At 39.9% G+C, this 24,230-nt stretch overlaps 2 protein-coding genes across 2 annotated transcripts in view; one reads left to right on the top strand and one right to left on the bottom strand.

The window, feature by feature from the left end:
• Positions 1-8,562: 8,562 nt before the first annotated feature.
• Positions 8,563-13,440, bottom strand: asb6 (ankyrin repeat and SOCS box containing 6). Its single transcript, XM_077601788.1, has 7 exons — positions 13,298-13,440; positions 12,575-12,701; positions 12,277-12,452; positions 10,900-11,006; positions 10,562-10,670; positions 10,137-10,223; positions 8,563-9,776 (listed from the first exon to the last, which is right to left on the bottom strand). The coding sequence occupies exons 2-7, from the start codon at positions 12,685-12,687 to the stop codon at positions 9,064-9,066; spliced, it is 1,305 nt and encodes a 434-aa protein (XP_077457914.1). The 5' UTR covers positions 12,688-12,701; positions 13,298-13,440; the 3' UTR covers positions 8,563-9,063.
• A 5,100-nt stretch (positions 13,441-18,540) lies between these two features.
• Positions 18,541-24,230, top strand: part of LOC144074794 (transmembrane protein 132C) — a 103,797-nt gene continuing 98,107 nt past the window's right edge. Inside the window, exon 1 of the mRNA XM_077601393.1 lies at positions 18,541-19,108. Coding sequence (XP_077457519.1) covers positions 19,063-19,108 — 46 coding nt within the window. The 5' untranslated portion in view covers positions 18,541-19,062. The remainder of the gene's footprint in view (positions 19,109-24,230) is intronic.

Here is a 24,230-nt window from a genome sequence, read left to right on the forward strand (position 1 = left end):
GAGAGAGCTAGAGGAGGAAAATAAATAAATGGGGAGAGCGAGAGAGAGAGAGAGAGCCTGCCTTGGTGGACTAGCTCGGTAACCATGACAACACGGCCGGGAGAACGAGAAACAGGAACATGCAGAATCTGTTTCTGCTGAGACTCGCACATGTGGCACGGTGCTGATGAAGAAGTGGAAGAGACGTGTGTGTTGGGGTGCGTGAGCCAGTTCACCTTATGAAACATACATGCCCCCCCGACCCACATTTTCGTCCGTTTCGTCCGCCCGACAAGTCAGGCACACAATGGCGGATGTTTGTGTTCATTTCCAATTGTTGGATTTGGAAAAGCTAGCATTTGGAATGTTCGATTTTTCAAAAAATGGAGTGAAATTCTCCCTCCGCAGCGGTTGTTTTGGCCCATTTTAGTTTCTGCGCGATTGGACGCCGCTCCCCTTCTGCCCCGTCTTTCCTTTCCCCCTCTCGCTCCTTCTTTCTACAGGCCCAGTCTAACCTCCCCCTCCCCTCTCCTCAAGGGAATAAAGGTCGTAACGCAAACGATTACTCAAACCCGGGTTGCCATGGGAACGCCGTCACGTGACTAGAGCAGGCATGCATAGACCACAACAAAGGGGAGGATCGGGAAGCGGGACTTGGGGAAAGGAGAGCTGCGGCTCGCCTTCCCCGGTGCCTGAGTTCATTTCGCTCAAATTCAAGCTTTTTAAAAATAGGCGAGCGAGCGGCACGGAACGCGGGAGAGGAAAGTAGAGTGAAAAGAGCTGCGAGCTACGATTAGAGAACGACGAATGTGAATGTGGGCTGCAATACTGCAGTGTTGCCTTTATATTCGAGCCTTCCTTCACTGGCATAGCAAGGGTGTGTCCTATTCATCATGTCCTTCTCGGAGGCAGAACTCAGGCGCCACTAGTCTGGAATTTGGGGAAATGGCGTCAGTTGGAGAAATGTAGAGGGTGGTGGATTTTTTTGGGGGGGTGGCTTTTAAAATGGGAGTTGGAGATGCTAGTTTCTTTCGAAAAGTGATAACTTAAAATGGGCTTTTGCTTGAAGCGCCGTTGCTTTAAGTTGTTGTTTGTTCTCTTTAAGCGAGGGAAGATGAAATAGGATTGGGGAAAATGGGTAAAAATGTAGATATAGTGGGAAAATGTAATGTACATATGCTGTCATCTACGTCAGGGGGTGTTAAACTCATTTTTGGTGGGTTTTTTAAAGGGTTACGTCTGGGGCCATTGGGTAATACTTTGTTTATAGCGTGACCGGACGTTTGGTCGCCGGACGTTTGGTCGCCCTGACCCAAACAACCGGTGACCAAACGTCCGGTGACAAAACAAGGTAAAACAACATGGTCTACGCATCAATAAAAGCCAACAATGGCCCTGAGCAGTTTCACTGAGCGGACATTAGTGTATAAGAGTTTGTATGTGCATGCGTTGTCCCTTTAAGAAGCTACGTCTGTCAGGGTCTTAACAAGTTCTCCAACAAAACACAATAAAAGTACGGGAAATTTGGAGCTTTTCTTTAGCCTAATAATTATTAGGGCATTAAGTATGACTAAATAGTAATTCGCAGTTTGTATTTAGGGAATTTGAGCAACAATTTTAAATGGTAATTATCAATAACCTTCCGGGCGACCAAACGTCCGGCGACCAAAAGTCCGGCGACCAAACGGCCGAGTACCGTTTATAGACATTAAAATTTGTCCAAATTCTCTTTTTCAGCCTTTGAAAAGAAAATATTCTCCTGTTTTACTTATTTATTGGTAGTTTTTTTAATCAAAAAATGGGGAGTTCATTCAATATTCAGTTTTATTGTTGAGTTTTTAATTAAAACTGAAAAAAGTAATTAGGGTTAGGATTGGGTTAATTACTGACATAAAAAAGGTGAAAAGATTAAGCACAGTTGTATTTATTTAAAAAAATGTTTGGATTTAAACTAAAATTGAGGGAGTGGGAAATAAAACTTTAGCATACTTAAGTATTGCATTTTCTGTACTTTAAAAAAAAAAAAGTAAATGTTGCTCAGTGCTTTTGTTCCTTTTAAGTTAGTCCTGACAGTACTATACTAAAATACAGTGAAAAAATTCAAATGCCACCATTAGAATTATTAATATTCCCACAACGGTCATATAAAGTGCCATGAAAAATGATTATTACTCTTAACTTTCATTAGATTCTTTTATGAGCTGTAGATTTCCTATTCAGTTGTAAGTCCTGATTGAAAATGTTCAATCGCAATAATTTGTGAGACCAAAGGTATTTCAAACGGCAGCCACACAGTGAATTAACAACCCAATCTCCCATGAATAAGAAATATCAACCAACACCAAGAGTGGAATGAGGAAAATGTCCTGTCCCATCGAGATTCAGTTATTCCGCATCCTGTCCACCCCCATTTCAGATTAGTCCCGGGCCTCGGTTGAACCCTCCGACCTGCAACCATCTCTCAAAAATCCGATAAAAACCCAACAACATCCCCCACAATATCCACACACGCCGCATCCAACAGAATAATTAGGATCTATTCGGAAAAAAAAAAAACCACAATCATTTTATCCTTAGTTTTAGCAACCGTTCAATCTCGTGTTCTCCATCAACGCCAGAAGAGCAATTGGACGGGGAACATTTTTTCGCGATGAAGTCACCACATCTGCGGTTATGAACACTAAGTGCTCTATGCTTCAACTCGTGCTCTCTCTTTGCCGTCTCCCACACGATGAAGAAACGTTGCTCGCCTCGGTCCTAGCAAACATCTACTCCATCCAATGCAATCTAAATCTGAAGGGGGCGTGAGCCCCCTAACTGACTGCTGCCGCTCTCGAGTCCACCTCGAGTCCCGTGAGGTTTGGGGCAGCAGCTGAGTGTTCAGTGATGTCTGCAATTATCCCGTGTCTAGACAACGTCTAGTGGTGAACATTCTGTCTATACTAGGAGAATAGGCCAGGAACACGCACAATGTCTTCCAGCTGGTGACGTAGTGCTACTACAAAAGGTCAAGGCAAGGAGAGAGAAAGAAGGATCCAAAAATAGTTCTGTTTCGCTGTTTAAAAAAATTTAATAAAAGTGTGGGTGAGAATTGAAATGCTTTGAGTTAAAGCAAGGGTGTCAGACTCGGGTTGGTTCGCGGGCCGCTTTAACGTCAACTCGATTTCATGTGGGCCGGACCATTTTAGATATAATATTTAGATTTTTTTTATAAATGAATTAAATGAACTGGATTAAAGGCCCTGAATATGCAGTTTTTTATAGATCTAAAACTATGTTTATTTTAGCTTATTTTTAGATTTTACAAAGTGATTTTTGAACTAAAAACACAGAAAAAAATTATTAAAAATTTATAATTATTGATTTAAAAGGGGGAAAATAAGGAAATGGAATATACATCTATACTCTTCATTTTAATTTGATCCTAAAACAGAAAGTCGGCACTCATGATTTACTTCCTCGGGCCATACAAAATGATGCAACGGGCCAGATTTGGCCCCCGGGCCGCCACTTTGTGAGTTAAAGTGTACCGTATCTTCTGGACTATAAGGTGCACGATTTTAAATAGTTTGGCTGGGCCTGTGATGAATACTCAAATACGACTAAGTTATTATTATTTTTTATATCTGAGCACCAAAAGACTGTTAAGTTGTTTTGTAAGGATGCAGTTATCTGAAAAACGGCAATGTTAACAGATGCCTAATGAGCTTGTTGTTTGCCATTTTACTATTGTTAATGTAACGTATGTTTGTTCTTGGTTTCTGGTCAAATAAATAATGACCCTCTCAAATATGCGACTATACTCCAGTGCAACTTATATTGATTTTTTTCTCTCTCCATGGGGTTTTTTTTCTTTTGGGCTGGTGCGACTTATAGTCCAAAAAATACGATAACAATGCAAGTGCTAAAGTAGTATTGAGAATTTGTATTCATTTTAAATAATGACCCTCCTAAATCTGCGACTATACTCCAGGGCAACTTATATATAGATTTTTTTTCTCTTCATGGTGTTTTTTTCATTTGGGCTGGTGCGACTTATAGTCCGAAAAATACGGTAATAATGTAAGTGCTAAAGTAGTATTGAGAATTTGTATTCATTTCAAATAATTACTCTCCCAAATATGCGACTATACTCCAGTGCAACTTATATATAGATTTTTTTTTCTCTTCGTGGTGTTTTCTTTTGGGCTGGTGCTACTTATAGTCCGAAAAATACGGTAATAATGCAAGTGCTAAAGAAGTATTGAGTATTTGTATTCATATAATGAAAATGTTGATCTATCATTATTTTTTTACTACTGTTCATCATAATATGAGATCAAACATCTATTAAAAAACCCCCAATCAAAAATAGTCTGCTTTGTATTACGTGGAAAATGATTTTTCGGCTCCCACAGACCAGTTGGTGCCCATGTGGCCCACAGATGGACAAAAATCAACCAATTACCACTACAAAATCAGGTCCTCCGAAATAACCTCTACTCATGTTTAAAACACACCTGTCCTAGGAATAAAACTTTAACCTTCTGTTCTTTATAGGCAAGATTGGCGAAGGAGCTTTAGAAATACGTCAGACGAGATCGTTGACCTTCACAAAGCTAAAATGGGTTCGAAAACCATCAGCAAAAGACGACTACCGCCATTATTTCAAAGTAGAAGCCACAAAATAACCATTAATAGCCCTTGGTGGACAATAGAAAATCTTGCCTTGTGGCGCGAGGGTGATAGAAAGGAGCATCTCAAAAGAACACCGCACAATCGTGTTATTGATCTGAACCAGTCAAAACCAGGACACAACTGAGCCCCCAAAAATGTTAAAATGAGTTAAATTCCCATGTTCACAAGTTCTTATTCACTAATTAAATAATATATTCTCAAAGCGTGTTCAAACGAATGATCAAGTCACACACACAGATCAATAAATATCAAAATTGTCTTGATTTAAAAAAATTATGTCACAGTTTGCCTCGGCATAGACGAAACCAGCGGGTAAGGGTTCGTGTGCGACTCAATGGAAAACAGTCAAGACTCGTTGTGTCTATCATGCGACGACTCGGTATGTAAAATTGGAAGTTGGTCAGAGGACAAAGTTCATTATTTCAAATACATTTCTTATCTCTAAATTTCGAATGTATAAAAAATAAACTAAGAGTTAAATAAGGGCATATGGGAGTGGATGCTTTGGAAATGTTTCCCCTGATAAGAACAGAAAGTGCGGCAAAAGTACTCAAACACGTCATTGCAAAGTTGGAAAAGTACTTTAAAAAGTTTCCAGATTAGATAAAGTGCACCTGTTAAAGTTACAGTTGCAATACAGTTTGATCCTAAAATGTCAATGAGAGCACATTATTCCCAAGTTATGATTTTCGCACCTAGGATTTTTTTTCTCTTTCCAAAACAATTGATGATGCCCTAATGCAAGGGTGTCAGACTCGGGTTGGTTCGCGGGCCACTTTAACGACAACTTGATTTCACGTGGGCTAGACCATTTTAGATAGAATATTTAGATTTTTTTAAATAAATTGATTAAATGAACTGGATTAAAAGCCCCGAATATTCATTTTTTTTATAGATATAAAACAATGTTTATTTTAGCTTTTTTAATATATTTTTCGATTTTACAAAAAGATTTTTTAACTAAAAACAGAAAAAATGGATTAAAAAATTACAATTATTGATTTAAAAGGGGAAAAAATCAGGAAATTTAATATACATCCATACTCTTCATTTTAATTTGATCCTAAAACAGAAAGTTGGCACTCATTAATTTACTTTCCCGGGCCACACAAAATGATGTGGCGGGCCAGATTTGGCCCCCTGGCCGACACTTTGACACATGTGCCCTAATGGATATATCTTTGGACCATTATCTTTCTCTTCATTCACTTCTGAATGAGATCAAAATTATTATGTAAAATCCCATTGCCTAGTTCGAAAGGAGTGTTTTGTTGTTGAATGGACTTTATCTGTCAAGAAAATGCTTATTGTGATGAAAAATTCTATTTATCTTGAAAACGAGTCTTATGGCTAATCTTGTTGACATTGTTTAAGAAACATTACTTTGTCCCTTTCTAACATGTATTGACAAATTTGACTCTTCTAATAAACTATAAAGATTACAAACGCCTCGGGCACGATGCATTGCAAGACCCATTGAGTGTCTTTAAAAAAAGTGTTGTTTAAAATTCTTTATAAATAATTAACCCTTCAAAGCCCAAAACACAAAACCAAGGCTCTCCAAACTACAACCAGTGAAAAGACAATAATAATAATATATCAAAATATCGCTCAATATATCCCACACAAGAAGCTTGAATTTATACTAAACCAAAGCAGCTTTAACATTACATGGAAGTAACCATTTTATGTTAGCGCCCCAATTTCCGATGACGTGATCGGATTTATTACGTCACTACCATGGATGTCTTTAAAAAAATAATAATTCTTACTATCACTATTAAACTCTGTCCAATAAAGTCTTACAGTAATTAGCACTAAGACTTCCAAACTGAAATCCTTTATTGAGATTACACAAGTATATTACGAGCATCTGCAATATTCACCCATGTGATTTATTCTTCTATTACCAAGCTTTAATTGGCGAGACAAAAGTTTGAGGAAAACGAATCCCGTAGAAAACATACGAGAGCTTCAATCAAACGCTGCACGTTACATGCTGCAGTGTGAGAGAATGAGCAGGTGTGCTAGAAAGACCCATGGGCTTCAGGGAGCGAATAGATCAATAACTAATTTCAGTCCCGAGCTTCACCCGCACTGTTTTCCAATAAATGCTGGATGGCGAGCACAGACTTGGCCCAGCCCACCATCTCCATTCGATCACCTTCGAGCCGGTGTTGCAAACCGTGAAAACAAGCCTGCATTAAAAAAATGGACGTGATGGTTCGTGTGCGGTCGATTGGTCGCCGGTCGATTGGTTGCCGGTCTTTTGGTCGCCGGTCTTTTGGTCACCCGGACCGCGACAACGGGCGACCAAAAGATCGGCGACAAAACAAGGTAAAACAACACGGTCTACGCATCAATAAAAGCCAACAATGGCCCTGAGCAGTTTCACTGAGCCGACGTGAGTGTAGAAGAGTTTGTATGTACATGCGTTGTCCCTTTAAGGAGGTACGTCCGTCAGAGTCTTAACAAGTTCTCCAACAAAAAACAATAAAAGTCCGGGAAATTTGGAGCTTTTCTTTAGCCAAATAATTATTAGGGCATTAAGTATGACTAAATAGTAATTCGCAGTTTGTATTTAGGGAATCTGAGCAACGATTTAAATGGTAATTATCAATAACCTTCCGGGCGACCAAAAGACCGGCGACCAATCGACCGTGTACCGTGATGGTTGACGTAGTTGTATGATCTTCCACCATCTCCTATCTACTACGGTTATCCAGCTATTATTTCTCCTCGTGGGCTCCACATATGTCATCTCTGTATCTTTAAAAGATTGCGCTTCCTCAGATAGATCCCCCTCCCTTTCTCCCATTCGGACAGGGCCGGCCGGTGTTGAGGTTTTGTCAAGAGTGTGTGGGGAGATTGAGGCAGACAGGAGAGTGAAGCGTGTGTCATGCAGGGCTGCTGCCATCGCTGCCGCTTTAGCTGTAGCTGCTGCTATGGCTCTTCTCCTCAGAGGCTGTGACCTAGATAACCAAGAGGAGCTGGAGCGCCTGCAAGCCTTGGAGCCACTCCAGCAATGTCAGTAAGGGGTTAGTTGTGTAACACAATGTCCTATTTAGTCTGCTTGTCACACATATGCAAGCAGCATATAGTATCCGGAACCTATGGAGGGCCCTACTGGAGTCTCATATGCGGCGTTGAGGAGAAAAGTCAGGGTTCTGGGGGGGAAAAAAAGGGGGCAATGACGAATGAGGAGAGAAGAAATCACGCCTCAACTCGTCTTGATTTCAGAAGTGAGCGTTAAGAATGCTGGCTCTGACTTTCCATGCCAGGAGCTCCTTTGGCCGTACGGTGACTGGAAAGCTGAGTAAAGTGCAGACATTGGCGCTGGAAGCCAGAGTTTGGAGCACTTAACATTAATGACAAGGTTCGGTTAACTGGGCGGGTTTTATAGGGGGGGATGAAGGGAAGCAGTGAAGGATGCATGCTGCATTTTCAATGCATCGTTTTGGGGTAGTGTGTTGAAAAACAGGGACATATTCCACAGTATAGTCTGTGTGATTTTTTTTTATTATTGCAACTTCAATTTCAGTGGAGAGAAAAGAAATTTCACATCACAGTCATTTGGAGTCAAATGTGTTGGAACAACTTTAAGAGGCTGCAGGGGGAAATGATCAAAAGAGAAATACTGCCATCTGGTGAAAATGGTATAAGAATTGCATCACATGACAGAAAGTCTGCATTTGCGATATAGATGCAATACTACTAATAGATAAGGCATTTGAGGATTGCTGTTAAGTGTAAACCTTACTAAAAACAACCACAGGCACCAAGTTTTGCCATTTAGATCAATTGCAGATACATAAAATAGTTTGTTTTTAAAACCATAGAGGCCATAGATGGCAGGAATGCAACCCTATTTTGTATGTTTACACCCAGCTGTCTAATAATACATAAACACCCACATTTTTTGTCACTCACCCTTTTCAACTAAAAATTCCCCTAAATGTGACTTTTTTTTGTACCATTCTGTGTATTTTCAACTTTTTATTTAGTTTTCTTTTTGTGGAAAATGTAACCACACTCCCTGTAAGTCTTTACACTGACAGCATCTTCTTTAAAACAGCAGTTTGATTTAAAAAGCTACTAAAAATAAAGCCATATTGTCTATATATTAAAATATCAGGTATCGTTGGTCTCATCCATCAATTGAAATTCTCTTAGTTTCCTACCTTGATTTCTAAAAAAGTTCACTCCTAAAATAGAGGCACTGTTTACGTGACTAACCCCAACTAGTGGTAAAGCCGAGAAGTGCACCCGTATGTAGGTTGAACCCAAGCTTCTTGTGTAAGCCCTATTCAATGACATTTTCATCAGCTGCCTGGGACCCATAGCAACTGTCTCGTTTGGAACACTGCTGTATTAAAGCAAAAATGATGACTAGAACACAGCTCTTGATCAGCGCCGACTTTCTTGGGGTTTAAAACAGTCCCAACCGGGCCTTGGCTTATACGTGCGCTCAGGAAGAAGGAATCCTTTTAGTCTGTTGGGTAATGGCAAGGCGTCGATTTTCTCTTCTAGTGGCCAAGGTTGGAGTTGCCTCCTTATAAATGCCCGGCAAAGACACCTCAGAGCAGGAGGGGAAGTATCGTGTTCCACCACCCGGCTGTACAGTTCTTGTAGCTCTTGGGCGTACGGGTGTGGTGGCTCTTGTGCAAAAGTAGGCGGTTCCAGTCCCGAACGCTCGGCGGGGTAGTTGACCCTGGCCAGGTCGAGCAAAAACTCGGCTTGCCGAAGGAGCTCGGGGGCGTAGTCGGGATCCGGGCGCCGCCGCAGGGCCGACTGAAGCCGCTGGAAAATGATTGTGGAAGCTGGCCAGCAGGAGTCACCGTGCAGCAAATCTAAAGCGGCGCCGCTTTGGATGATGAGCACGGCCAAGGGGAAGAGCAGGTCAAAGTGCTCCAGACTTGTTAGGGTCAACGAGGACTCGCCGTCAACGGCGTCGAGGCTGGGGTCCACGCCGTGGGCCATCAGTAATCGCGCGGTTTTCAGGCAGAATTTTCCAATCTCGGCGGCATCCTCGGGGCTGGCGTCGAGCGCCTCCTTGACCAGAAATACCAACGAGGACTCAACGGTTTCACCGTCTTTGGTGACGGCTTTGACGTCGGCACCTGTGCAAAAGGTGCACATTTGCTGAATTGACTTTCCCCGGTGGGTCGTTCTTTCTTCTTTCAAACGGCTTTGGCAACAACAACCAATCGTGTACACCCCTTCCCGTTTGCAAAGTTACCAAATTTCGACGCATAGAAATATGAAGAAATTGTCACTTAGATAACCATGTCATCACGAAATGAGTAAAATGGGTATTTAACAGTGAATACACATTCTTGGCTTTGAACAACATCACCTACCTCAGTTTTGTTCACATATACGTCTTTCTGACACTTTTTTTCCGAATTAAATATTGTCAAAAATTTTCATCGAGTCTTCATGACTTTTTTTGTTTAAATGACGATAATAATGTGTGGTACCTCTTTGAAGCAGAAGTTGGATATTTTCCGTATTGTTCACAGTCAGGCCATCACTGCTTTGCAAGGCGTGAATCAAAGGGCTTTTTCCTTTAGAGACAAAATCAGAACAATTACATAAAAGACAAAAATTCAAGTCAACCTAACATTTAAAACCCAACGTTTTTTTCGTTTTTGTTTTTTTAAATGGATGTGATTAAAACAGTGGCAGTTTGAAAAATGTCTGCCATATTGTTCCCCGCCCGGTCTGTCTTTGTGTATTTATTGCTCAAGAAAATAAATCGATAGTCTTTCTACAAGTATACCTTTACTTGTGACCAGCAGAGACACTTAACGTTATGACCTGTATATTTGTTAAGAATAATATCAAAAGTTTGCTCCTGGGTGTAAAAAGATTGCTACAGGAAGTTAGATGACTATGAATGTACCTTGTTTATCGCATGCATTGACATCGGCACCCAGATCAAGCAATGCAAGCAGGCAGGGGAGGCGGTCCAAGTCTTCACAGGCAAGATCTAAGGGGCTGCTCTCATGGATCTGATGATAAAAATTTAAAAATTAACAACAAACAAAAGTGAAGAAAATATATCTACTTGATCCCAGCATAATGTTCTCTGGCACAAACGGAAATGCAATACTTGAGCACACAAACTAAAACAAAATGTGAAGTAAAACAAAACAAAAATTATAAACGATATATTTTGATCATCTCCCGGTGTGATCTCATTAGCTTTAAAAAACATTTAGTCCTATTTTGATTACTTACTCTATGTCTCTTTTCAATGTCAGCTTTGTGCTCCACAAGCAATTTCACCATGTTTGGTCTGTTCCTCAGAACTGCTATATGCAGTGGGTTGTAGAAGGACACTGGATCTGGGGAATTGAAAAAATATATATTTAACATTTTAAAATTCCAAACACAATGCATTGTATTATTTGGTTGAAGGTCTTAACAATAGCAGTATTCTTTAACACAACGAGTGTGTGGCGAAATGCTAAATGGTGTTTACGAAGAGGACCACCTTGACTTCAAAACAGGCAGTAGTGCACAACATGCTCATACAAATTCATCAACAACAATATGGTGTTAGCCATGATATTGTATGATGTACCCTATTCTCCACACAATAAGGTGCACCTTCAATTAATGGTCTATCTTAAAGTATTTCATATATAAAACACAGTGGTAGTAGTGGTAGTGGTGGTGGTCGTAATAGTTGTAGTGGTGGTGGTGTTGGTGGTGGTGGTGATGGTAGTGGTAGTAGTGGTGGTGTTGGTGGTGGTGGTGGTGGTGGTGGTAGTAGTAGTGGTGGTGGTAGTGGTAGTAGGAGTAGTAGTGGTGCTGGTGGTGGTGGTAGTGGTAGTAGGAGTAGTAGTGGTGTTGGTGGTGGTAGTAGTAGTAGTGGTGGTGTTGGTGGTGGTAGTAGTGGTGGTGTTGGTGGTAGTAGTAGTAGTAGTGGTGGTGTTGGTGGTAGTAGTAGTAGTGGTGGTGTTGGTGGTAGTAGTGGTGGTGGTGTTGGTGGTAGTAGTGGTGGTGGTGTTGGTGGTAGTAGTAGTGGTGGTGTTGGTGGTAGTAGTAGTAGTAGTGGTGGTGGTGGTGGTAGTAGTAGTATTGGTGGTGTTGGTGGTAGTAGTAGTAGTAGTGGTGGTGTTGGTGGTAGTAGTAGTAGTAGTGGTGGTGGTGGTGGTGGTGGTAGTAGTAGTAGTGGTGTTGGTGGTAGTTGTAGAAGTAGTAGTAGGGGATTGTGTTATACATCCGTAAGATGAAGCTGTGGTAGTATTAGTGGGTTGTGGTATAGATACACTAGATGGAGCTGAAGTAGTAATAGTGGGGGTTGTGTTAAAACATACACTGGATGAAGCTGTAGTAGTAGTAGAAGTAGTGGGCTGTGTTATAGATCCACTAGATGGAACTGTAGTAGGTTATGTTATACATCCACTAGCTGGAGCTTTAGTAGTAGTGGTGGTTAGCAGTAGTGTTATATGTAGTAGCTGTGCTAAAAGGAATTGCATACAAGCATTAAGTTTTAGTTGCGCCTAAATATGGTATAGAAAATATTAGTATATGAATGGATGCTTATTTTAAATTGGACCACAATTACAGAACGGATCACAGTGAAAAGATTAAGTGACAGTAATTCACCTTCGAAATGAAGATCTGCTCTGTACTGTAGAAGGACTTTAGCGGCTTGCACCAATCCTCGCTCGGCCACCTTAAACAGAGCCGAACTGATCCCTTCTAAGAAAATTTCAGAGTGAGACTCTTGCTCCAGCAGTTGGACTAAAGAATTGCAAAGACGCTGCTCATCTTCTTGACTCCTGTGTCAAGAAAGAAAAGGAGAAAGAACAACAAACTGTGTGAGATCACCATTGCATTGCCAGGAAGCCCCTGAAGTTCACCTTTTTGGGTTCAATTTTTTTAAAAGGAATGTCATCATCACCTGTCCTCCTGACGACTTTGCCCATCCAGCTCCAGCTCCAGCACATTCATGATAGCATCCACCAATGGTTGATACTCATAAATAATCCTTCGAAAGCCATGTAGGAAAGGCATGACTGTTCCCCAACCTAAAATGGATTAAAGACACATTCTGTAATTAACATTTGAAAAAAAAAACATATACTCAAAAATATCACAAATACATTAGTCCATTGAAAAAATAATTTGGAATTGATATACTAGCAAATCGAAGTAGTGTTAGTGAATATATTGTTTGATGTACTATATTGCTCTTGTATGGAGACTAAGAGGAACTTCATTACTGTGACTTTTGTTAAATCCACACGATATAGAAACATTCGGTGTCTCGATTTCCATCATTCGATTAGTTACAAGCTTTTGCATATAGATTAAAAGCAAAATTATTCGATTAATCGCTGTGGGCATGGCATACAGATGCATTTTACCCCAAAACATACAAATGTAAAGGCGGCGTCCGTTAGACGAAAATGTTACCGTAAAAAAATCCCAGCGACAGCAATTTGAACGGATGAATTACGAATTGATTTTTGCTTCAATGAATATAAAAATATGAAGTAAAAAATTGCTAAACACGTTTAGAAGGAAATATAAAAAGTGTACTGCTTTCACAGCACAAGATCAGATATAATCTACTACAGGTTCGCCCATCTAAACTACCAGTATATTCGTGTTAACTTCTTGCCTTGTTTGGTGTCCTCTTTCCGTTGTTTGATCAATTTAAAAATGAAAGGGAAAAACGAGGATCATCAGTTTTCTATGAAATGATCAAAGTTAAGTTATGCAGCATTTTGACTCCGTTTGAAAACCGGAAGTGTGCAGCGCGCTACTGACAATATATTCCGTGCAGAAGCAGAAAAGCAAAATAATATAAGTTCCACTTTTTTAAACGTGTATTGTGAGGATAAAGGAATATTTGTCATGAGATCAATTCATTTCTTATTTGGAGGTGCAATTCAACAAAATGATTTTAAAAATGTCAATACATTGAAATGCGTTACATATTTAGAATTTTTATGATCCATTTTCGTGTTGTTGAAAATATTTAGTATTTATTATTATTTATATAATTGTGTTCTTTCCCCCAAAATATATCCTTCGAGTAATTATTAATTGTGATTGGGCTGGAGATTGTCTGTTTTTCCTATCTAGCAACCCTGGCTTCCACTTGCCTCAAGAGGGCAGCAAAGCTGCAAATTCTTCATCTTTCTCTATGTAACCCTTATTTATATATATATTTAAATATGTAGTCAGACTAGCCTCCCATGACCCTTAATGGGATAAGCAGGAAAGGAAATGACTGCTATGAGTTCAGTAGTAGCTCGCATAAATTACTTTTTGAGAAAAAACCCTTTCCAATGAAACTAATCCCAATAGCCAATGTTTAATAAATGTGTTCACAATAGTTGATATGAAGAAAAATCCTTATCCTATCTTCAGTCATTTAAGATACCTAAATGCCATCATATTTAGTTGAAACTGCTTCTTGCAGACAGTTATTTGAAGGACAGAGAATTTTGAGTAGTGACTCACTGCACTGCAGGCCAGAGGAAGGTCACCGGCTTCCTTCCTTCTGGGCACCAGGCTTGAAAATGAAGTGACAGGCCCAGAGAGGCTGATAAGTAAATACAGTTTTAATGGTCTACGAATGGCCGGTGGAGATCTGCACGGGCCTGGAAGTGGGCAAGGCGCAGAGGGCAACGGGGTATTCCGCCGCAGTTATTATTAATGCTATCATAGATCAGATATAGCAAGAGAGGGGAATAAAAGGTTGTGATGTATTCTGGGCCTCCTGTCCTTAACTGACATGGGGAAAAGCTACTGTGGCTGGGTAAGGTCATGGATGAAGGATACCGCACGAAAAGACTGGAAAAGTTTGGAACTCATGCTTCTTGTGGGGCCAAATTCAGTGATATTTTGACAATAAAACTGCATCCTTACAAAACAACTTAAGTCTTTCGGTGCTCAGATATATAACAAAAATAACTCAGTCGTATTTGAGTATTCATCACAGGCCCAGCCAAACTATTTAAAATAGTGCGCCTTATAGTCCGGAAGATACAGTACACTTTAACTCACATGTGTCAAAGTGGCGGCCCAGGGGCCAAATCTGGCCCGCCGCATCCTTTTGTGTGGCCCGGGAAAGTAAATCATGAGTGCCGACTTTCTGTTCTAGGATCAAATTAAAATGAAGAGTATAGATGTATATTAAATTTCCTGATTTCCCCCCTTTTAAATCAATGATTGTAATTTTTTAATCATTTTTTTCTGTTTTTAGTTCAAAAATCCTTTTGTAAAATCTAAAAATATATTTTTAAAAAGCTCAAATAAACATTGTTTTAGATCTATAAAAAAACGGAATATTCAGGGATTTTAATCTAGTTCTTTTAATCCATTTATATAAAAAAAATCTAAATATTATATCTAAAATGGTCCGGCCCACATGAAATCGAGTTGACGTTAACACGGCCTGCGAACTAACCCGAGTCTGACACCCTTGCTATAGAACAATAGTTCTCTTATCTCCTTTTCTCAATTTTTCGTCCAAAAGACCTTGTATCTGTGGAAAATATAAATTGCAGTTGTAAAATTGATAACAAATCCATAACCAAGTCAGCATTCTTTCACTTTCTTGTCTGCACCCATCACTTTTACAAGGTCCTGGACCGGCTCCAGTATGTCCACAACTTCCCAGCTAAAGTTATCACAGCCCTGACAGCTCATCACTTCCACCATCATCCACTTTTACTATTCTTTAAAGCTTTCCTAATGACCTATAAATCAATCCCTCCACACCCTGGCTTCAGCACACCAACCTCGTCCACCCCCAAACCACAACTGAACTTGTGCTCGCCAGGTGTTTTTATTCTTACCGCCAAATTCTGAATGTTTGGCGTCACTGATGCTGTTCCGCTTATGAAAAAAATGTAAATCGACTTCCCTGAGAATGTTTAAAATCTCTTCAAGAACCACATTTTTCTCACAACCGGAATATACTGCATACTCTACATCACATGTGTCAAAGTGGCGGCCGGGGGGCCAAATCTGGCCCGCCGCATCATTTTGTGTGGCCCGGGAAAGTAAATCATGAGTGGCCACTTTCTGTTTTAGGATCCAATTAAAATGAAGAGAATAGATGTATATTAAATTTCCCGATTTTCCCCCTTTTAAATCAATAATTGTAATTTTTTAATCAATTTTTTTCTGTGTTTTTGGTTCAAAAATAATTTTGTAAAATCTAAACATATGTAAAAAAGCTAAAATAAACATTGTTTTAGATCTATAAAAAACTGAATATTCAGGGCTTTTAATCCAGTTCTTTTAATCCATTTATTAAAAAAAATCTAAATATTATATCTAAAATGGTCCGGCCCACATGAAATCAAGCTGCCGTTCAAGCGGCCCGCAAACCAACCCGAGTCTGACACCCTTGCTCTACATATACAATGACTAGAGAGACAAACAGACACAAACAAATCAAATATTTTAACCAAAATATAAATAATTTCACAAATATTACTTTAGTAGAAAAGTAATACGTTGCCATTTCTGGAATAAAAGTATTTTTGTTGCATCATTCATTTATATGGCATTTCATTGATTAGATCACAATCCAAGGCATGAAAGCTTCTAAGACATCAAAGACCCAAGACCTTTCTCCAAACCACCGTCTTCAGTGAGTCTTCCTTTCTAAATGTCGTGTGTCACTATGACACAAACTACACTATGTCGTACTTTCATGTTGCATCTCTCTAAAAAAATTGGTCTACAAACTTGGTGTCGAAATGGATAGTGTGTGGGTGGGTGTGTGTGTATGTTTCTTGAGCAACACCTCAGCAATTCAACCTTCAAAATGCAATATCCATATGGCGAGATTAGATGAATTCTGACGTTTTTTTAATAACTTGCAGCACTGGAAAACGTAACTTAAGCCATCAGGAGCACAATGTTTGTTGCTCTAGCTAGCTGTTCTATGGACCTCAGTCTAGCCTGGGTTTCAAGGGATTTATTGAAACGTCGGAAATACCTTTTGTATGACTACATCAACCCAGCAGCCACCTATTAAATGGAGTAAGGGGCTTCTCTCCATCAACACTTTTGCTACCCCCGCTACTAATGCTTTTTGCAGAAAGCTTCCGGCATTAAATTCCATCCTGAAGTGAACAGATGAATTTTCCTGAAACTAATGCTTAACAGACATGGAAAAAAGTAAAAGGTTGAAATAAAATCCATCCTATTCCAGCCCTCTAATGCCTATCCTTATTAGGTGCTATTATGATGACTGTAGAGAAAAGTAATGTTCACCTCGCACCTCTTATTCAATTCTTGTAATCAACAGTGTTTTGCAAAGTTTCTCAAATAATTATATTAAAATTGAAAACGTGGGGGGAAAACATAAATGATACCTTTGGTTGTTTGCAACTCATTTCTGTATTCAATCTTTCAACAATTGTGAAGCCTGGCATTGAGTGATCATGTTCCACAGCGATTGGAATTTTGACTCCCAGTCAAACTGGACTGGACGCCTATCTCCATCGACGAGACAAATGTTCTGTTACTTCTGATCAGTGGCGGTCCGTGCTTTTTCTCATAGCGCCTTCAACGGGTAAAATCAACTTCCTAGCAGCATTTAATTATTAAATACAAATACTGGAGCTTTTCAGACATTACAACCGGGCCGGGGGGTGATTTTCCTGGAAAAAGACAGCGATGGACGTCAATGGCGAAACGGCAAAAATTGCACTAAAATGGGGTAAAATCCACTTCCTAGCAGCATTTAGTGATTAAATACAAACACTGGAGCTTTTCAGATATCAGAACCGGGCCCACAATTGAAATACTATTTAGGTATATAGCCATATTTTACTCACCAAAAATCATTTTTAACTGTACACCAATATCCATCCTCCTTTCTTTCTTCCTTCTTTTCTATCGCCATCGAAGCTAATGCTGAAAGTCGAGCCTGTCCTGTCATAATTCTGACATAGTCCATCTTGAAAATGGCTTTAAATCAACACAACAATATATTCGCGTGTGCAGCTCGCTCCAAATACAGTTTGGTAGCTCCTGCTAATCACTAGCCAATCATAGTTGGTGAAAGCGATGACGTATCCCTACGCCCGTGACAAGGCAATGACGCATCCCTACGCCTGCGAGAAGGCCTGGTGTCACCAACTCGAAATCTGATTGGTTAAAGCAACAGTCTTATTGACGCTTGTTTAATGCAGCAGAGCCTGCAGAACTGATTGTGAAGGCCTTGAGGCAGATTTCTGACCCTGGCAACAAATAATGGCTGAAATGTGATTGGTTAAATGCTTCAATATGAAAACACACATCTGGAAGCAGTGCAACCAGGGGGAAAAGCAATGAAAGGAAACTAACAGACAATTTGGAATTATTTAATAAGTATTGATGGACAAAATATAATATATAATTCAGATAATTCTTAGGCCAGCAGAGAAGGCCTTGAAGGCCCTGACGGCACACCACTGCTAAAATGACCTCGGAACTCTGTTGACATCATCACCTCGCTCCAATGACCCCCACCGTATTACTATGTATATTTACCAACATCTAAAAAACCTCAAATCGCTTACCACTTCCAATTCACAACGCAAGGGGTCGCTCGTGCCCTCCAAACAAGTGCAACCATCCACTCGGACAACTTGGCAATCTTTTTCCACAAATAAAAAACAGGATGCTCGTCAAACAACATTGCAATAAAATCCATAATTTCCCTATTATACACGCCACTTTGGTGTTCAATCACCTATACGAATGACTACGCTCCATTATTATCTATAATGTGTGTGTGTGTGCGTTGGTTTGATTCCGTGCGTACTCAATCGTGTGTGCCAGTAGAATTTACTCTCCACGGTGAGCCCCTAAAAGTCCCCCCCTCCCGAAAGATGCGTTTTTTTTAGGGGGGGCTGAGTGCAGCCAATAACCTGCACATATCCAACGTAGCATCCAAGTGAGACTTTAGGAGAACATGTGAGGAACCTGATGCCAAAGTGGGTCGGAAGGTGTACTTGTGTTTCTCCATCGTCACTGGGAGCAGCTGGAGTTGTCACTCGGACTTGATGGGGAGCAGTTCGATGCGCGCAGTTTGGACTTGAACCTTGTTTTTTTTTCGCCATTATTTCGGCGTCTCTACATGCGAAACGACCGAGGGATGCTTCCGGGAAACGTGACTTTTTTTTGTCCGCGAAAATGATGGAAAGAAGCAGCAAAAATGCGAGCAAGTTCACTTTTTTTCACATTCCAGGCAAAAACTACTCCACCATAAAGGCGCCTTTGTGAAAGTTAATTCGGGATATTTGTGGCTGTTTTGTTGTATTTTGTCTTCTGAAGGATGCAGCAATTCTTTTTTTCTCATTTAAATTGAGACGTTTTACCTTTATTTTATTTTATTTTGGGGTGAGCTCCCCTCTTTTTGCCCCAACAAACATGTTGCATATCCTTCTGCCTCTGTCTGTGGTGTTACTTGTAAAAGGTAAGAACATTCTTAACATTTTCCCCCATTTTAAACTCATGCCTTCTCAAAAGACACATTATATTGCATGTGACAGTTTATCTTTGGTAGTACTTGCACCTGTCTTATTCCCAAAACCTCAGAAATAATCATATAATAGTCTCCACAAGATTAAATGCTTGAGTGCTTCTACCATAATTTCCAAATTCCACACATTTCTTGGGAAAAAGTTGGAGGCTTCCAGCATTTAAAACCTCAAGATGGAAAAAAAAGAACATTAATATTGATCTTTTCCCACTCAGGGTCTTGCTGACTATGCAAATGTCGGTTTCCAGACTATGAATCAATCACATTGAGCCCCAAAAGGGAGAACCATTTTAGGCTGAAACCAGAAGCACATTTGAGCCCACATTAAGTTCTGTCATCTCTGCAAAGAATTTACCAGGCACATTCAATTGCAACATGTTCTTTCTTCACTATTAGGACCATTTTTTTTTACATGGACACTGGTCATTTCATTTTTCTTTTAAAGTAAATGATTTCCAATGACTGCGTACATCTGGCAGCCATAAGAAAGTTCAATTCTTGCTTAACGATTCCGAGCTGGTCGACGCTAAGCAACGCTAACGGCATCCGACGTGTCAAACGTCTGCATCCACCTTTAGAACGCTACGTTCTTGGCAGAAGAAGTTGGATTTGACAGCTTGGAGCCGATTGGATGTTTATTAATGACGTTCGCCGTAGTCCAAGGCCTTCTCAGAAACCACAGCGTGTGATCCTAATTGACACGGCGTGCCATAAAGCTGCCGGACAACACTTCTCCCTGTAGCTAGTGATGAAAATTGATAACATTTTCCTGGGAGGTAGAGCCTCAAATCTATGAGAAAAGTACACACATACACATACAAATACACACAACACACACACACACACAACATCAGACAGCAATTAGGAGACGCAACTGTCTTCTACAGCTGTCTGTTTGTTTTGGATAAATCCATTGATTTCTGAACCGCTGTATCCTCACTAGGGTCGCAGGGGGTGCTGGAGCTTATCCCAGCTGACTTCAGGCACAATGCTTACGGTTGGTTGGCCACCCATTCAGGGTGTCCCCCACCCTGAATGGGTGGCCAACCAATCACAAGCCACGAGGAAATCGAGAACCAATAACTTGTAGCTAAGGGCAATTCAGAGTGTTCAACTAGCCTACACCGCATGTTTTTGGACTATAGCAAGGAAACTGGAGTACCCGGAGAAAATCCACACAAGCCCAGGGTGAACCTGCACCCATTTGGGCATCGAACCCTCGAGCCTAGAACCAATCGCAAGGCACGAGGAGACAAACAACCATTCATGATCACACATTCAACTAGCCTACCCGCATGTTTTTGGAATGTAGGAAGGAAACTGGAGTACCCGGAGAAAATCCACGCAAGCCCAGGTTTAACCTCCACCCACTTGGGCATCGAACCCTCGAGCCTAGAACCAATCCCAAGGCACGAGGAGGCAAACAACCATTCACGCTCACATAGCTAAGGGCAATTTAGAGTGTTCAACTAGCCTACACCGCATGTTTTTGGAATATAGGAAAGAAACCGGAGTACCCGGAGAAAATCCATGCAAGCCCAGAGAGAACCTGCACCCATTTGGGCATCTAACCCTCGAGCCTAGAACCAATCGCAAGGCATGAGGAGACAAACAACCATTCACGCTCACACATAGCAAGGGGCAATTCATATTGCAGTACCCGGAGAAAACCCACGAGACTCTGCCAACTCCACACAGGTGAACCGAAGTGGATTTGGACCCAGAACCCCAGAACTGTGAGGCCAGCGTGCTAACCACTCTCCGGGCAATGTCGCCCTGTTTTGTAAACATGGCACAGGAAAGTGTTTTGTTGTTGTTGTTGTTTTACGCTAAACAGTCTTACATTTTGAAGAAATCATCTTCTATGTCATAGCAGAACATTTCAGTGAGACTTGGTGGTATTTTTCCAAGGAATATCCAATCTTGTGTCACTTGGTCTTATCCATAAGCTTAACAAGATCCCAAAAGGGATCAAGGAAGGATATCCGTCATTGGACATGTCTAAGTACTTGGTGCACACCCCATGCTGTCGGCCCTGGCGCATCTGGATGTGGCTTATCCTTTCGGATTTTTCTGAAGACACCAGCGGTTAGGTAGCCGCGGGGACTCTCTCAGTGGAAGTTTTTTTTATCCTGAGTCTGCGAAAAAAGACACCTCAGTGCTGCTGTGCCTGATCGATTGAACAATCCCAACCTTTACTGAAGAAACAAGATGTGAGAGATGATGAAGTTGTTGGCGTAAAAAAATGTTTTTTTAAATGAAATTCTTGATAAAGTTGGACCGGTAAAACACAATAACTTTGTAATCCATGCATGCTTTGGATCAAGGGTGTCAGACTCGGGTTGGTACGTGGGCCGCTTTAACGTCAACTTGATTTCATGTGGGCCTGACCATTTTAGATATAATATTTAGATTTTTTTTATTTATAAATGGATTAAAAGAACTGGATTAAAAGCCCTGAATATTCAGTTTTTTATAGATCTAAAACAATGTTTATTTTAGCTTTTTTTAAATATATTTTTAGATTTTACAAAATGATTTTTGAACTAAAAACACAGAAAAAATGGATAAAAAAATGACAATTATTGATTTAAAAGGGGGAATATCAGGAAATTGAAAAAACATCTATACTCTTCATTTAAATTTGATTCTAAAACATAAACTCGGCACTCATGATTCACTTTCTTCGGCCACACAAAATGATGCGGCGGGCCACATTTGGCCCCCGGGCCGCCACTTTGACACCTGTGCTTTGGATCATACTTGTCCCGGAAGCCAGTTTTTCTGCCTTTCATACCTGTCAATTTATGTTTTACCTGTGTTTTATGTTTTTTGATAAATTGAAATTGTGTACCCCGTATAAAAACTTTTGTATGGGATTTTTTTCACGTACGTTTTTTTTATAAAACCGATCTCATTTTACCCGTTTCGGCTCTAATCCGGATCGTCTCAGTACGGGATTTTTTTAAAATACGTTATTTTTTGTAAAACCGATCTCATTCTACCCATTTCAGCTCTAATCCAGATCATCTCGGTCACAAAAACGTCATTGTCGACTGCCAATATTGTCAGCAAGCAATGTACCCAGATAATGTTAGACATCTAATAAATATCTAAAAATAATAAACCTGTCAGCGTCATACAGCGACATCTACAGGATCTTGAATTTAGTGCATGCTGATTGGGCACCCTGTCCACTTTAGAGAAAATTTTAGACTTTTAAGTGCACCCTATGTGAGTAAATATGCGTCGCGTTGCATTTGTATGTTTTTTATTGCTCAATATGGGGAATTGCAATCATTAATAAGGGGAGCAATTGGCCTAGGTTGACAGGTATGGTCTTCTTAAAACAGATTCTTGTGTATAAGGCAACGCCACTTATCATTACAGCCGTCATACAATTGCTTAAAAATTTAATTTTCTATTTCCACGCTACGCTTTGCCTGAACAATTTAGCAAAACACATGGAGTAGATGGCTGCTTAGCTTTTGCTCTTGTACTATCATTATCCTTTAAGCCTACATTGTTGCCTCCATTCACTAAGTGCTTTTCACGTGATCTCTCCAAAATTGCCATGCTCCTTCCCAAATAATAATTGGGTCAACATTACAGCTGCAATCTCCAATTCATGTTAATTAAATTTCATAATGGGGAGAAATGAAGGATATCATTGAGTGTTGTGGTTATCAATGTATGTTTTGTGGGGTTTTATGTGGAGGAGTGAGGCTTGTTGAAATAATTAAACGGGCTAATGCAGTGATGCGTGCACTCATCAGTGACGTGACGATTTGGGTCTTAAGAGGTCTTTACAATAAATCTGTGAGCTCTGGGTACGTGAAAAAATATGTTTGGATGTGCTATTCTTCCCTCGGGACATTTTCGACAGACTTTACTAACATCCAAAAATACGCAATCGGCACGTCACTAGTTTTACTGTTTGTTAATTATTCACATATTTTCTGGTCAGTTCCTTCCCCTAAACAAACATGCATTCCTTTATTTACAACAAAAACAAATTGTTCATTTATTTTTAATGGACCAAAGCATTAGACCACATGTGTCAAAGTGGCGGCCCGGGGGCCAAATCTGGCCCGCCGCATCATTTTGTGTGGCCCGGGAAAGTAAATCATGAGTGCTGACTTTCTGTTTTAGGATCAAATTAAAATGAAGAGTATAGATGTATATTAAATTTCCTGATTTCCCCCCTTTTAAATCAATAATTGTCATTTTTTAATCCAATTTTTCTGTGTTTTTAGTTCAAAAATCATTTTGTAAAATCTAAAAATATATTTAAAAAAAGATAAAATAAACATTGTTTTAGATCTATAAAAAAATGAAAAACTGAATATTCAGGGATTTTAATCCAGTTCTTTTAATCCATTTATAAAAAATATATCTAAATATTATATCTAAAATGGTCCGGCCCACTTTTAAATCAATAATTGTCATTTTTTAATCAATTTTTTCTGTGTTTTTAGTTCAAAAATCATTTTGTAAAATCTAAAAATATATCAAAAAAGCTAAAATAAACATTGTTTTAGATCTAATAAAAACTGAATATTCAGGGCTTTTAATCCAGTTCTTTTAATCCATTTATAAAAAAAAATCTAAATATTATATCTAAAATGGTCCGGCCCACGTGAAATCAAGTTGACATTAAAGTGGCCCGCGAACCAACCCGAGTCTGACACCCTTGCATTAGACAAATATAATTTCCGCATTAAGTAAACAAGAAATAAAGCCGTACAGTCTATACAAAGCAAACAAACAAACTTGTAACGAAGAATAGCACAGTTTTGATCCAAAAGCAAACTACAAGCACAATAATATGCATTGCTGACTTGGGTCTAAAGTGAGGTGGGATAGGATAAGATCCAACTTGGGGTCCCATAACCCTAATAATGAAAAGTGGAATAGGAAATTGATGGATGGAGTTATCTGGTGAAAAGGGTCCTTTTTTCCTTCCTCTCATAAAACAAATGCTCCACTCTAATTTGCAACGGAATCTTGATTTTGGTGACCACGGCTGGCCGAAATGCTCGACTCGACATCTGAG

Source organism: Stigmatopora argus, chromosome 5, assembly GCF_051989625.1.
Source record: "Stigmatopora argus isolate UIUO_Sarg chromosome 5, RoL_Sarg_1.0, whole genome shotgun sequence".
NCBI classification, from domain to species: Eukaryota; Metazoa; Chordata; class Actinopteri; order Syngnathiformes; family Syngnathidae; genus Stigmatopora; species Stigmatopora argus.